Raw genomic sequence first — 16,164 nt, 5'->3', positions numbered from 1 at the left:
GCAGCAGGAGTGGCATGTGCCCCCACTGTATACACCCCCCCCCCCAAGTGCTCCAAGTCCCTAGAATACTAAAGCAAATTGCAGTTCTCTAAGCCACCACTGCAAAAACAGGTGGGTTTGTAAAATCCACCAGATGGGCAAGTAGGAAAGGGTGTCTAAGTGACTTGCTCAAGAGTCACACAGTTGGAGAGTCAAAGCCTGTACCCTTAAGCTGGAGCTTTAATCCCCCCAATGCCAGACTTCCCTCAACTAAAAAGAGCTTATCTTTTGGAAAATGCTCCATCATTGGAGTACATATTGTAGTTCTGCTAAACTTACAAATGAATTGAGTTGTTTGGCACAAGGGCCAGAGCTGTTAATATATTGCTACCAGCAGTCAAAGTTAAAGGTTTGAATACTCTCACCTCAATCTGCTTACGGTGCCACTTTGAGCAAAGGTCACTCAAACAGTACTCCTGGGTCACCCTGAAAAATTAAATACTTTTTCCAGCCGAAAAAAAAAAAAAAAAAAAAAAAAAAAAAACAGCATTTAAAATTTCTCCTCCAACCCTTATTTTTGGCTTTGGCCAGAATTTTTGAGCAGAGAAATAATTACTTTGGTCTGTTCCTTGTAAAATGTGATCTTTTTGACAAACTCTTTTAGACTATAGTCACTAAATGTCAGCATGCGAGTTTTGACTGTGTCCTTCAGAAAATACTTGCTAATGTAACAAAAAGTTTAAAAAACAAAGGTTTATAATCTGTTCCCAATTGAGGAGTCTTTGTCTCAAGATTCTTGAGACAGAGTTTGGAAGTGCATGGGGAGTGTGCAATAGGATGCACCTGTATGGTTCTCAAACTAGTGAGCTAAAACTATACCTCTTGGTCATTATACATTTGTTCACTGATTTTATAACAAGCAAACATCTGAATGTATGCTGTCATATGATGGATGGGCTGTAATTGATGGTCACATCGTGTGCGTGCAAGTGCATATCCTGCATCCAGCGTAATTATGGTGTAAAGAATATAAAAAGGAGCATTATCATATGAGCCTTGCTCTTTTGGTACAATCCTTTGTTTCCCTGTTTTATTAACTGTTGAAAGCGTGCTTTACTTTCTTGTGAGTAAACTGCGGAATATTGTGTTCGAACTTTTATGATAAAATATTAATTATGAATGCATTTTTAATGCCCCCACCCTACCACATGGGTGTGAAGTGTACTTTGTTGGGTTACAACAATTTGGCACTTACCAGGGCAGAGTTAAAACTATGAGCTTCTTCCCATAATGCATTTTTGTTTGTCTAGAGCAAATCTGACAAAGTTATTTCACCAGACTCCTGACTACCAAGACTTGTGTCCAGTAGGCTATCACAAGCCATTAATTCATTACACATTTGTCTTTTGAATTTCTGTACCTGTCAAATAGTCCCTAATTAGCATGATTTGGCTATGGACCCCTGCACATTTGTAGTTTAATGGATTGCCAGATGTGTTTTAAATAAACGCAAGTTTTCAATGCAACAGTGTTTTGTTTCAAATGTCAGCATTTTTGCAATAAAATTTAACAATGCCAAATCTCTAATCACTGTAAAAGTAAGAGAAAACAGTACACACATTGGCAGGTTTCAGTGTTTACAGCAACTTGGGAGAGACAGCCAAGTAATGGGATGACTGCACTGAGGGGGGGGGGGGGGGCTGGTCCATTACTCTTCCCAGGTCCTCATTTGCGCTTATTAATTAGAAACTACTACTTAGCATCATATGTATGCTCTTTTTGTTCCGCAACTACCATCTGGTTAAGCAACTTCAAGTCACATGGCAGGCAAATGTGGGTGGGGGGGGATGTAGTAAAAGGATCAAAACATGTACCAGTAACAAGCATCAGCTCGTTAACATTCTAGAGGCTTAATCATCTACACTTATTGCCAGACCTTTGTGTCATTTTCTGATAAATCACTGACAGTTAAAAATCACTAATATTTAAATCAACGAGAAATACAGTTTGAGTTTATTATACAGGCAATACATATCCATGCAACACTTACCTGTTCTGTCAATATTTTAAGTGACTTGGAGTTATTCGGCATTAATGTTAAAACTGCTTCCTGTGGTCAGAACTACAGGGTTTGAATTTTTTGCCACCATTTGCCTACTTTGAGCAAGTTTCTTAACCAGACAGTGGTCCTGGGTCACTCCTAAGAACACACACTTTTGTCCACTGGGTTTACCTGGTGGACAAATACATAAAGTTTGTCCCTTTTTGCACCCCATTATTTTTGGCCTGGTCCAGAACTCTGGCAGTATTTTGGTGCGTTCCTCAAAGTTTTTGCTTCTGAAATTGTTGCAGGCTGCAAAGTATTTACATACATGTCAGTTTCTAATTTTGTAGCCTTTAAAAAAAGCTTAATGCAAAGCTCATATGTCAACTGAGTATACAAGAGAAATGTTCAAAAGTTCTTCCAAGTTTGATCCTTGGTTCCGATTCTTGAACCAAGAAGTTAAGAGGGCAGGGGGAAATTGCACTTTATGGTTCTAACATCAGCGAGCAGAGACATTTCTGGGTTAGTATTCATGTATGTATTCATTCACTTGATCTCATGTACAGTCATAAAAGTAGTCGTAACCAGTATGCAGATGCAAGTATTAGCGATGTAGTGGGTAGAATGAAGTAATTCTCCCCATTTCAGTTGTTTGTCATAGAATTTGTAATTAGAAATACTGAATGAGAATAATTTGCATATTTGTTTTGAGAATGAGAGTCCTGGACATCTTTAGTTTACCGTCAAACTGAAAGAACTGGGTGTGTGGTAAAACAAATTATAATGGCTGTATAATTTTGTCTTGGTGTGAAAAGAATACATTGAAACCAAGTGACTAGTTCTTCGAGCCTCTCTGCTTGCCAGAGCAAAGTTTGCAGTTTAATCATGATATAAGCTTCCTTACTAGTGGTTAGCAAATTTGTCCCACTTACCCAGCTGTTCCACACTGTGTAAGAAAGTGTAGTATTCAGCATCTTGAAAGTGGAAGGTTGACTATAGGTGTGGTTTCTTTCAATTCTTCTGTTTGTGTTATGGATGGCATGGTATTCATGATGTTGAAGCCTGCTCTTACCTACACTGCTCGATGCGGACAGTCTTTGCCTTTTTTTTTTTGGGGGGGGGGGTTGTTGCTTGGCTTGCCCATTAGGGACCGTGGAACTTTTATAATATGAACACTTTCTTTAGGGTCTCCAACGGTTGAAGTGGGTATGTGGTAAAAGTAAAAAGCCTTGCAACCATGCTGTGGTCTCTCCCTAGTTGTTATTAAACATGCCATATTTTGCCCATTTGTTTTACATACTAGTATGGTGATCCATATTTTTAAGACAGAATGTTAATGAAGGCTGCAGTTTCCTTAATTATTTTGCTTGTTGGTACTATGGATATCATGGTAATGTCAAACCATACTAACATGAAAATTAAGCTTCAGCTTGAGAATTTGAACCTCTGTCATAACAAATTATTCTGCTAAAACTTGTTCATAGTTCAGACAGTTATAACATGCCCAGAATAAGTGCAACATTTAAATCCCGCACATAAAAAGATATCCTGCAATGGGTTATTGAGACTCAAAATCCCCTTTCGAGTGCTAACCATAATCCCTCAATTGTCAATATTTTTTCATAATGTCCCCAATTTTACTTCAAATGTCTGCACTGTCCCTTGTAATGTTGAGTGCACTCAATTGCAGTCAGTAATAATGTAAGAGTTTTATACCACTTCTAGTTCTATTAACTTTTTGAGTGAATTAGATTTCAAAACTGTTCCTGATTTTATCCTCCCCTATTATTTTTGACTTGGTTAGGAATTCCTGACCAAACAAGTTGAGAGGTGTGGTATCCCCAATACACTCATATCTAAAATTATTTCTACTGCTGTTATTTCAGCAAACCAAAAAAGTGCTAGGTAGTTTCTGCACAGTTTTCCTACCAAAGGGATGGAAAACTAATGGGTTTATTTGCAGTTTCAGCAGCTCAAAAGGTAGCCCACTCATCTTTGGTGCAGACTGTGGGTTATTTTCCCATGCCAGGTAGTAGACTAATTTTCCAACACTGACACTCCAGTTGAGCATAAGGGGGGTATTGCACCTGTGTGCTGTCCTTCTGATGAGACATTAAATTATGGCGTTATCTACCAGAGTTGGCGGGAGGTCAGGTGAATGTGAAAGAAACCATGTCACATCCAACACTGACACTCCAGTTGAGCATAAGGGGGGTGTTGCACCTGCGTGCTGTCCTTCTGATGAGACATTAAATTATGGCGTTATCTACCAGAGTTGGCGGGAGGTCAGGTGAATGTGAAAGAAACCATGTCACATTACAAGAGAAGTAAGGGGTTCCTCAGTTTCCAAGCAAAATTTACTAAAATGTCATTATGAAAGACCACTTAAAGGTCTCCCCTAAACAGAGGCCACTGCCAGAATCCTGTCAAAACAAAGAATAAATGAATAATGGTTGCCACATAATATATCTTTGTACACTGACTAATCAGAATCATTAAATGATTATTGTAAAGTGAACTTGAGGTCTCCCCTGCTCAAATCCACATCAAGCCCCTTTACACGAGTTCTGCTAGGCATAGTGCGATTCACAGGCATCTTCAGGAGCCCATTTTCATTTTTTATTTGAATTACTCAGATTTTAAAAATCGCTATCATTGTAATCCAGAAGCTGTTAACTGGCCACTCTTGCTTCTACTTCGAAGAACTTTAAACACAATTAAAATAAACACTTTGCTATTTACCAGTGTGTGCAGTGGAAGACATGCGTTTTACCTTGGAATGTTTTGTATGCGTTTTGAAAATAATTTTCCTTACAACGTAGAAAATCTACAAAAGTTGATGTTAGGTTAATTTCTACAGTGACGACTTTGTGCATGACATTTTCCCCACCTCTGCTACATTGCTGGGTAAACTCTTGACTTGTTATACTGCAACATTTCATCCAAATAATAATCCTAGAGCATGACAACTTATCAGTTTTTCTGTGTTATGAACATGGACAGGATTTGTAAGATTATGGCAGTTTTTTTTTTTTTTTTTTTTAACTAGGAAATTAAATAGTCTTTCATTTTTTTTTTTTTTTTTTTTTTTTTTTTTTGGATTATGGACAATTTGTTCTATGCTTTACTGGTATGGTGTCACACCCCATATCCTACATGTTTCACCAGCTAGCATCATCCCCCAGCAAGAAAAGGTATCTGGGAGTCACCACTAGACAGGTGAAAACGAAAACAAAACAAGTCTCACTACAGAACACAGGGTACATTCAGTAAAATAATGACCGCATCATGCAAGCATTACTGCTCCAACAGAGACAAGAAAATTAATGAAACAACAAGACAATTTATCATATCTATTCTACAAGACAAATCACATCATAATGGTTGCATCAATTTTCCAAGGGGATGAAACTAAATTGGTTAACTTTTTGGGTCATTAGTACAAACAAACAAACAAACCCATTTTGTATCAAGAGATACCTCTCCACCAAATACTGCTTGTACTGACCACCACACAATGGCATTAAACTATTCCCATACTCTTCAATGGGCACATGAAAGCTCCTTCCAAGCACAATCCAAACCACACCACGTTTGAACCTCATCTTGGCTCTAAATCCCTACTGAAGAATGGCTGAAACTAGAAATATATTTGTTATTCCTTTCATCTACAATGCATCTCAAACTTCTGTAGTATGTTCTAAACCTCTTCATTAACTGTATTTCTATTTTTGTAGTCTAACACTTACTATTCTGTCTCAGGTCAACAAAGACCAAGCCAAAGCCTGAAAATTGTACATCCGGACCACTGCTGCACTCCAGTAGACAAATCTAAATAAAATAAAATTATTAAAACTGACAAACCAGCTGAGCCAGAGTCTTTGTCCAAGGATGTCCAAAGACTTAACTATGAAACAGAATTTAAAATAATAAAATGACATACAAGCTCCGTAAACCAAACTAGCACAAACTGTAGAAGATAATCAGGCACAAGTTCGGTAAGAAACTAACTAAATGAAGCCAGCTACAATACATACTAAACGCATCAATAAAAAAGATCAAACTAAATGTATGAAGTCTGACAATAGCTGACAGCACTGTTCAGTATACAAGAGGTTGGTTAAAAATCTAGCATAGCACTAACATCTTACAGAGTGGACTCGATTGTGGTATTATGCCTATATAAAACACAATTAAGCTGAACCCATCTTCCCGGGGGACTAATACGCCACTAAAAATAGATGGGAGTATGAAGGCGGTCATTACCCATAAGTGTCAAAATTTAAACGAGTTATCTGCAAAAAGCTTTTTTTGCACGTACGTAGTAGGTCAGCCATGAACTAAACTAACACTTGACAAGTTTTCCCAGAGGTCTTGGAAGGGGAGACCTCATTCCAAAGTTCCCTTGCAAGTACACATCAGGCTCGATGCACCGAATTTAATAAACCACAGCGACGCATTTATGCTTTGCATAATGATTTCATGTACAACACTGCTTGATGAAAGGAACAAGCACACGTCCTACCAAAACACCGACTGCAAGCACGTCACCTCTTAAGCCAGCGTGTCCTTTTCAGCAACATAAACTTGTTGCACATATCTGAAGTATTAGTTTGACAGTTTAATTAACTGAAGCTGCTCCACATAGCAATAAATACCCCCAATACAAACTATTTTGTAACAAAAGATACAGATTACCACATTTAATACCATCTTATTTAAACCCATCTTACAAGTGTACATAGTAAAAAATCTACATTAGCTATATTTATAAACTGTCGGCAAAAAATGTCCCCCAAGCATGAGCACCTTTAACACAGTTTCACGCGCAATACTGTATTTGGCATACATTTGCATTTAAACCACAACACAAACCTGCAGTTAGGAGGCGGGTCCAGTGTGATATCTGCCAGCTCTTTCTGAATCCTATACAATAAAAAAGGAGAAAGGCGGTTACAATAAAATATCCACACCACTACGTACAACTGTTTTTGGCGACAGAAATGTTACATGTTACAGAAAGCATAAAACTAATAGCCTCCAACTTGGAGGCTCCAATCAGCTGACCTCTGCTTACAACATGGCGGTTCCCCAATTCATTGTTCCGCCTCCTCCTTTGGAACCTCTTAACTCAATCTCTGGTCCACTGAACTGTTACAAGAGCAGCTGCTCAGTCTAAGACACAGAGCTTACTCCAAAACAACTAAGATGCTCGTCAATGACCCAAAACGTACACAGATAAACCCGTCAGAAAACATTAAAGTTAATATGCAAATTATAACCTCCCTACACGTAAAAGGGGAGGGTTAGTACGGTCTTAAAGGGACATGCACATTTTCATTTCACATCATTTTACATCCTAGTATGCGATTGTGAATAAGTCAGAAATTAAATCAACAAACTCAATCGAAACTGTGAAAAAATGTGCCTGCCAATTACTGTGACATTATTAATACCACAACCCAAGGACTACACGTCATAAAATACACATCTGCAGAAATTAACACAGGATTATCATAATTCGGAGAGTTCCAGTGTGCATACCCACAAGCACTTGCACAGTATGCTATACTGATAACAGAAGAAAACGATAACATAGAAAGCATGTGAAGTTTGTTCTGTTATTAACCACAAGTTCACCTTTTGGCGCTGGTGGAAAGCAGTTTGGAATTTTTGCTCAAGCCGCCTTTACTTTCCTTTTTCTTTCCTTTGGCATGACTGTCTTTCTCGATATGCTGGCTAGAAGAGGAGGAACTGGAGCTAGAGCTGGCCCTTGAATCGTCATCCGACATATCGATAGAGGACACAAAAACAATACTGCCAAAGGATACAAAAATATAACCATAAACGCCAACACAACCATCGTATAAAGGCATTCATGTATTATTGTGTTAACAGTAAAAAGTACAATCTACTGATAAAGTTGATATTCAGAATAGCAACATTCCCTACCACCTACATGTGCTATTGCACACAATAAAACTAACTGAAGCTTTGGCATAATTTAATGCAGTCTACAACAACATAAAAGTCCCTCACTTACTACAAAGTAAGTTTCATAACATTTCCAATAAGTTTTAACAACCCTCACTCCTGCACATTTCCTACTCAGTTACTGGACGGGAGAAACTTTCGAGTTAACTGAAGCACGATTTAATATAATCTATCTATTTCAAATAGCATTCTACGACTTTGAATAGCACCTCTGAAGGAAAAATAAAGAAGAAGAAGCAACAAATCCCCAAACCCTACATCTGGGTGCTAACTAGTAGCAAAGACAAACTCCATCACTGAATTTCCAAGCAGTCGAGTATCCAGGAGAATCCCTGTACCTACAAATTCTAGGGACTATTCCGCCTTTCGTTTTTAGGCCCAGGTGCACCCAGTGTTTTCTTTTCCGACCAAATCAACCCACAGACTCCCACCATCTGTGAAACACAGACTGCTGTTTATTTCAACACAATACGCCGATTCACGTTCAACCGGATTGTTTTTGACATCCTAAAATAAAATGCACACCTCTTCCCGTCTGGCAACAAGACAATATGTACTAGCTCCCCTTGTGGTTTAAAACTGAGGTTTTAAGAAACAACACATTTTAACTTGGGTATAAGGTCCTGTACCTCGTTCTTTACGTCTGCTTCCACAGCCTGGACTCGTGCCTTTCAAAGAGCGGAAGTGCTGTGCTGCAACTGCAGTTAACAAGCAATGGCTTCAGTGTTCACACGCTAGGGAAGAGAAGTGCATGGAGTTAGTGAACTGATATACAACGTACCGGTATGTGAAACTTGATGCTGTAAGAGAGGGAAAGGAGGTAACAGTTCGTGTTTTGTTAGTCGTCTCTAAGGATGCTTTTAGGGATGTAGCTCTGCCAAAACAGTGATTGGGAGGGGGGACCTCAACTGTCACCGTTTACAAACCGGAGTGTAAAGCATTCCTGGCGTTGTATCCTCATCTGAGGCATAGCTTTCAACCTTTTATGTCCAAAAAGAGGAACACTAGCCCTCATAATGTGGAACACATACTAATAGCTTACTAACAACTTACACTAGGAAGGTCATAGGATGGTTAAAATAAGCTGGTTTTACTTATAAAGATCTTTTAATGAATTAATATGATTCACTTCTATTTACAATGGATTTCAATTAAAAAAAATTCCTAACACTGAATGTGTGACAGAGTCTTTCAATGTGGAACTTTGAGGAACATGAACTTTTTAAGACCCCAAATGAGGTACGTTCCTCGTAATGAGGTACACTTGAGAGGTGTGATCTGAGGATGCTGAGTACATATTTCTGAGACCTTCTGTTCTGAAATATTCTACTTCAGATATATCAGAACACCTGTCACTGACTAAATTAAGTTTCTCCACACTTTGGGATGAGGGTTAACACCATACCTTTTCATTTGGTTATCACCTTTTTAAATGTCCAAAGTGGGACAGTTTGGTAGAAACTTGAGATTTTTAGGGTAAAGCATACCTACTGCCAATGCAAAGGAGAGGACTTATAAAAGCTTATTCTTGCAGCGTTTGAGTTGTTTCTGCTATTTCATATAACATAGGGGTTTGGGTACAAAATAATCATTGTATGTGACTACTAAAGAAACATTAGAAAATATTTTTGTCCTAAAATCTCAGGGCATTTGTCACTTTTTTTTTTCATAACACAAATACCCAAATAGGGACTATCCTGCTCAAACAGGAGCAGGTGGAGGTGGTATATAGTTACACCTCCCACTACAGTTCCACAAAACACAGAAATAATCCGGGACAACAGGGGCACTAGAATCTTAGGAATATTAATGTGAGATGTTGACCCAATAAGAGAACGTGAATTAATACACATTTTTGAAGTGAGTCTATAACTCAAATTATTGTTATTCTTAAGTGTAATCAATATCTTTTCTCAAAAAGTCACCAGTTTTAGGAGTTAAGAGGGACAGAGCTAAAAATTGAGTCAAAATTGGGGACAGAATTGTACCTCTATCAGCAGGTAATTTCAGTAAGCTTTTCAATTTATTCACTTCTGTAGCTTTTAATTTAGATTTCTATTGCTCTGTACCACATGTCATAGCTGCAGTGGCCTCCCCCTTTAGTTCTTATTCCCATTATCTACCCTTGACATCTCGTATGATTCTGTTCAAAAATAGTACCACTATACAAATCTATACATACCTCTATCTATACACATACGCATATGTATACAGACATGCCATATACCACTATAATACATAGGTTCATAGGTTCGTACTAGGCTATCTGCCCTAGGGCATTTATAAGCCTAGCCAGAGTGTATGTGGCTTACACCACCCCTTAGGATGAGAATACTATGCCCTTTTAGGGTTTAGTTTGCTATGCCTCTGTCTAGTAGTGGCACAGAGATGACCCCCGGGGTAAACCTACGATCTCCCATCCACTCGTCGCGATTTCTCTTGAATAGAGTCAGTGAGGGGCTCTGCCTAACATGGACTGGGATTCTGTTCCAGAGTGTAGGGAGCCTCTGGGTTATGAATCTGTCCCTCCAGCACGTTCTATTTATTTCTGTGTTGAGGTTTAAGTCACTTGTTCTCGTGGCTCTGATGGATTTGGATTTTCTGAGGTGGAGCATGTCCATTAATTCAGGATTGGACATGGCCTTGTACGTCAGGCACAGATCACCTCTGAGTAGGCGGTATGTGACTGAATAGAGCTGGAGTTTTTTCAGTCGGGCAGCATATGACATATGTTTAAGACCCTTTATCCTCTTGGTGAGGAACTTTTGGGGTCTTTCCAACTGCTGCAGGTGTCGGGTGAGATACATCCCAAATGGGGCATTGTACTCAATCATTGGCCTGATAAGAGAAGAGTACAGGGGCACAATGACCTCTCTTGATCTAGATGTGAAACCCTTCATGATAAGGTGGGCAATATAGAAGGTCTTCCTAACCACTTTGGCAATGTGAGTGTCAAATGAGAGGTTACTGTCAACCTGGGTCCCTAGGTCCCTGATTACCTCTTCCGTACTTAATGGATTACCGCCTGTGTGGTAATTTGTCGGTACCTTGTTTTTCCCAAAGGGTATGACTATACATTTTTTGGCGTTCAGCTTAAGGCCATGGCTTTGGCACCAATTATCCATTTCTATGAGGCCTCTCTGAAGGATGTTTGTGTCCGCTGGAGTATCAATTATGGCGCCCAGTTTGCAGTCATCTGCGAACTTTGTCAGCCACAATCCTCCTATGTTTGCCTGTACCTCGGAAAAATAAATGCCGAACAAGAGGGGTCCCAGGACTGAGCCCAGTGGGACACTGCTTGTGACTGGCTTAGAGTCTGACATAGCTCCAGCAACTCTGACCCTGTGGGTTCTGTCCTTGAGCCAGTTTGCAACCCATCTTGTGACATATGGGTTTACATTTAAGCTGGTGAGTTTGTCTATGATGCCTAAGTGGGGTATTGTGTCAAAGGCTTTTGCAAGGTCAAGGTAGGCTGTGTGAACTGCCTTACCCTCATCAATGGCCTTAGTGACCGTTTCAAAAAAGTCGACCAAGTTCAAAAGGCAGGATCTGCCCTTGACAAAGCCAAATTGGGTAGGATCCAATGTCTGTAGGTCCCCAATGTCTTTGTTTATGAGTTCCATAATGATCCTCTCCATAGCTTTGCAGACCAGGCTCGTCAAGCTTATGGGGCGGTAATTTCCAGGGTCCGTAGAAGCACCGCCTTTGTGAAGTGGAACCACTGTTGCCGTACGCCACTCTTTGGGTACGTATCCTGTAGTAAGGCTAAGATTAAACAGCAGCCTTATGTGTGGGTTTAGTTCCTCTTAGAGTTCATGTAGCACACAGCCCGGGACACCATCCGGTCCCATTGATGCTGTGTTTTTAGCTTTAGAGAGGCGGCTCTCACCTGGGCATCTGAGATGTTAGGAGGCTACACTCTGCTGGGATAGTTATTTCTCCTTTTGGGGGGGAGGCGGAGGAGAAATTTGCACTGAACCTGTCTGCCAGAATGTTGGCAATGTCAGTGGGTTCAGTGTATTTTGTGTCATTTTGGACTAACTCTGAGCATATCTGGGAGTTTCCACCCAGGTTTCTAACATAGCTAAAGAAGGCCTTGTGATTGTCTTTTGTGTCTTTTGCGATTTTTCTCTCAAAGTTGGCCTTGGATGATTTTATGAGTGATCGTAGTTGTTTGCTAGTACTGATCAGAGATGCCTTCCCTTTTAGGGATTTTGCTCTGTCATGTAGTAGCTTCCTCCACCTGTTGTAAAGTTTGTTTATGGCTGGGTTCCACCAGACCGGGCGCCTGCCTTTGGGGGAATGGGTCTTGGTTTTATTTGGGATTGCATGATCCATGCATTCTTGAAGGTGCCCATAGAAGGCATTTGCAAAGGATTCAGCAGTGTGGGTTGTGGTTTCCACTGGCCCAGGGGCCTTGAAAGATACCACTTCAGTCTTAAGAAGTGTGAAGTTTGCTTTTGAGAAGTTCTTCACTGTGGTCTTTTGTGCAGGGGTGGGGCGGGATGTGGATTTCCAGTGAGATTAATTTATGGTCTGATCTTACCAAAGAGGGATGTACTTCCGGTGTGGAGCATTTTGTCCCCATGTTTGTGATGATCAGGTCTAGTATATTGTCTCCTCTTGTGGGAATGGTGACTAGTTGTTCCATTGCATTTGAGTTTATGAATTCTAGGAACCTTTGGGCTAGGGTGTTGGGGCTTGAGTAATGTTCCCAGTCTATGTTTGGGTAGTTGAAGTCTCCCAAAATGATGGTATTTGGAGAGACATTCATATTCTCCAGTGTCTTCAGGAAGGCTGTGTGGGGTTCCTGAGTTTGAGAGGGTGGTCTGTAGCATGCTACAAACATAGACCCCTGACTGGGGTGGGCTGGTCTTTTCATAATTAAATTTAGGGTTTGGCAGCAACTTTACCCAAGGCCTGCAACCCCTACATTGGCTTGGCAGGGCCCCTACTTTCATTGATACTGACTGGATTTGGTATAACAGGAGAACTGCTTACATTTGAGTCTTGTGTTGGTTGGCCTAATTGGCATTCCTTCCCAAGTCTTCCCTTCAGCACATCTTGCAACTCAGACAACTGTCATTTTAATTTGCATCTTAATTTATTTTATTAGTTACAGTAAACGTGGCTACAGACATTTTTCTTCTAGTGTAAATGTGTACAATATCTTTATTTTGTGAGTACAACTATGTTTATTCTCATCATGCGGTCAAGTCTTGCACAGCTGAAGGTGGCAGCTTCTCTGTCCTGTGAAGTGGGTCATTTGTGGTCAGCCCAGCATCCCAATAACCAAACTACAAAAGGAAAGAAATGAACAGACCTAACTATTGATACAGCTATCATTGCTAAGGGGGTACTGAAACTTGAGGACACACTCCCTTTATTTGCTCTCACCAAAAACACAATGCTACTTCAGAACACACTGAAAAAATCTGTAGGTGATAAGCAACATCACTGCATATTAATCACTCATTCCTCTTACTTTACCATAACTGAGCTGTTGTGCACTTAGTAATTACTAGCCCATATTCCTAACATCACTTGTTCTCTCTTTTCTACAGCACACTTGGTCTACCTGCATCATCGCAGCTTGGGCCTCCCCCAGCAACTGCAACATTGCCAGATAAAACCACTGCTATGGTCTGGTTTCTCCCTACAGTTATTGCAAGCCAAGAATAACACTTTTTAATAAGGATCCCTACCAGACAAGTCTGCATAGGTGACTGGATATTTACAGTTCTTGTTATTAGCAGATGTGGTCCTTAACAGTTATGTTTTCAACATTGTGACTGGTTATTTACATTTCCTTTTACAGCATATTTGTTAATTTTACTAGTTATTTTTTAAACATTGTTTTGGTCGTCGTGCACACCTGCAAGGACCCCCCCCCCCAGGCAACTATAGCTTTGTCTATTGTCACTGGGTGGCATAACTTAACAATATACTTGCTGTATCTTGTCCCAAATAGATCTGTCTCCACACTGAATACTTATAAAGCAAGGCAAGTACCATTTACTTGGTGTATTTTGTCCCCCAGATAGATTTACCTTCCTTTGTATTAGTTGCACACCAAGGCCATAAAATAGTGTTTCTGCAACTAACTGCTTACACTCCTAATTTCCTGTTTCTACCTCTTCCTTGCTTACACTTACAGTACAGCTGCAAGGCTTCCACTTCTTATGCTGATTGCTTTTCTTTGCAGTCTTCTGTGAGGGGGTGGGCCAGATCTCTGCCTGCTTTTTCTGGTTATACCTTCCCCCGTGTTGTATCTCCCTCCTCTCCCATGCACATTAAGTAGTCTATATTAGTGGGTCTCCTTGAGCGATGCCATTTTGGAAGTTATCTTTTGGCCTGCTTGTGGTGAGGAAACTTCCCCAGACCCTTTTCAGCGTGCACACCTGCAAGTAAGTGCCTGCAAGTGTTTAAGCTCTTCTCAAATGTTTGTGGTGCACCTGGTTTAACAGGCATGTTTATGTTTTCAACTGAAGTACTTAGCTAACTTTATGTAGTCTAGGGATCTAACTGACATAGTGATTGCTTTTACTACAGAAACTGTTTACTGTTACATATGCTGTTATGCTCACAATAGTCTAAGGGACAAACTGAAGCTGTGACTGCTTTTACTACATAAACTGTTTGCTGTTAAATATGCTGTTATTCTTACAAGGAATTTGGCTGGAGATTTGTGTTATGTGATGCATACAACTACAGTAAACAATTGCTACATTCTCCATACTTTCCTTACCTCTGAGCTTACCTACCAAACCACTTATTGTTCTTCACAGTCTTGCCTTCTTCCTTCTCCTTAGCTCTACCCACTCCGCTCCTCTACCCTACCCCCAATTCCCACACACCCCCAGTGCTCCTACACTTATTCTAGCCATAACTCCCCTCCCCCCTGTCTAACGCAATCCACTCTCATCTTCTCACTATCCCCTCCCATCCTCCAATACTCTCACCCCTCCCCCATCCCTAATCCTTAAAGCTCTAGATACACCTCCACACTCCTCCCTCCTACACTGTCACCAATAATCCTATTACATCCTCAACACCTAACCCCCAACTATTCCATTATACCTAAATCACACCATGTCTCTTCAAATCATTCTCATCCTTTCCCTTAGCCTACTAGTCTTAATACCTTTATACCAGGCTACCTCCTATTCCTCTTACAAACTACCACCTTCTTTCCTATCCCCTCTTCACCCCACCATCACCCCTAACACACATCATAACTCTGCCACATCTCATTTCCACACTATATCCTCCTCCCTAGTGCTTCCAAACCCACTTATCTGCTTTAAACTAAAACTCCTATCCTCCTCAATGAAACGTCATATTCCCAAAGCACTATTGTGCCTCCCACCAAACTCTAGGAGCAAATCCAAACCCCTGCTCTCATTCCCATTTAACTGCCTATGCCTAGCAGGAGACATACGCCCCAACCCAGGACCTAGTACCAGCAGCAATCCATCTTCCCCCATTACCACCCATACTACCAATCCTAAATACCTCAAGATCTTGACCATCAATACCCAGAGTCTAAGAAACAAATTAGCCGACTTCCACGCTTGGCTATCCCATACCTAACCTGACATAGCAGCTATCTCTCAGACATGGCTAAAACCCAACATTTCAGACTCTGAAATACTACCCCCAGGATTTCAAGTACTTAGACAAGACCGCCTAAAAAAGAAGGGTGGAGGAGTAGCCTTAATCTACTCTAGCCTACTCTCCATCACTCCCTACCAAAATCCTATTCCACAGTTCAACAACGCTGAACTAGTCTTAGGAAATCTCAAACTAAATAACCAGAAAAGCATTTGTGTTGTAGCCCTCTATATGCCCCCTGGAAACAGCATTAACACACTTGAGGAAATTATTCTATGGGCCTCATATAATATCTAGCTTGAGACATACATCCTAGAAGATGTGAACATTGACTGGAACAAAATGACTGCCAATAACCCCACCATTTCAATCAATCTATGTAATTTCACTCGACTCACAAATGCTATAACCAGACCTAATAAAAATAACCCCCCAGGCTCCATGCTGGACTGGATCCTTGTCTCCCACCCAAACAAAATCTCCCACACTTGCACCTTACCAGACTCTATCAGTGATCACTTACCAGCCTTCAT

The 16,164-nt window shown here is 40.5% G+C and overlaps 1 protein-coding gene across 6 annotated transcripts in view; it reads right to left on the bottom strand.

Moving 5' to 3' along the window:
* UBE2E1 (ubiquitin conjugating enzyme E2 E1) overlaps positions 1–8,860 on the bottom strand; it is a 214,284-nt gene extending 205,424 nt beyond the window's left edge. The window contains exons 1-3 of one of the 6 annotated variants that reach the window (XM_044066866.1): positions 8,647–8,860; positions 7,664–7,840; positions 6,899–6,949 (exon numbers count right to left, since the gene is read on the bottom strand). In XM_044066866.1, the coding sequence (XP_043922801.1) occupies positions 6,899–6,949; positions 7,664–7,815 (203 nt within the window). In that variant the 5' untranslated portion in view covers positions 7,816–7,840; positions 8,647–8,860. The other 5 variants (XM_044066869.1, XM_044066870.1, XM_044066868.1 and 2 more) reach the window with 5 other exon arrangements.
* Between the last annotated feature and the right edge of the window lie 7,304 nt (positions 8,861–16,164).

This window comes from Protopterus annectens, chromosome 3.part1 (assembly GCF_019279795.1).
Source record: "Protopterus annectens isolate FY-2018-M chromosome 3.part1, PAN1.0, whole genome shotgun sequence".
Lineage (NCBI taxonomy): Eukaryota > Metazoa > Chordata > Ceratodontiformes > Protopteridae > Protopterus > Protopterus annectens.
This window is presented reverse-complemented; position numbering and strand designations above follow the sequence as displayed.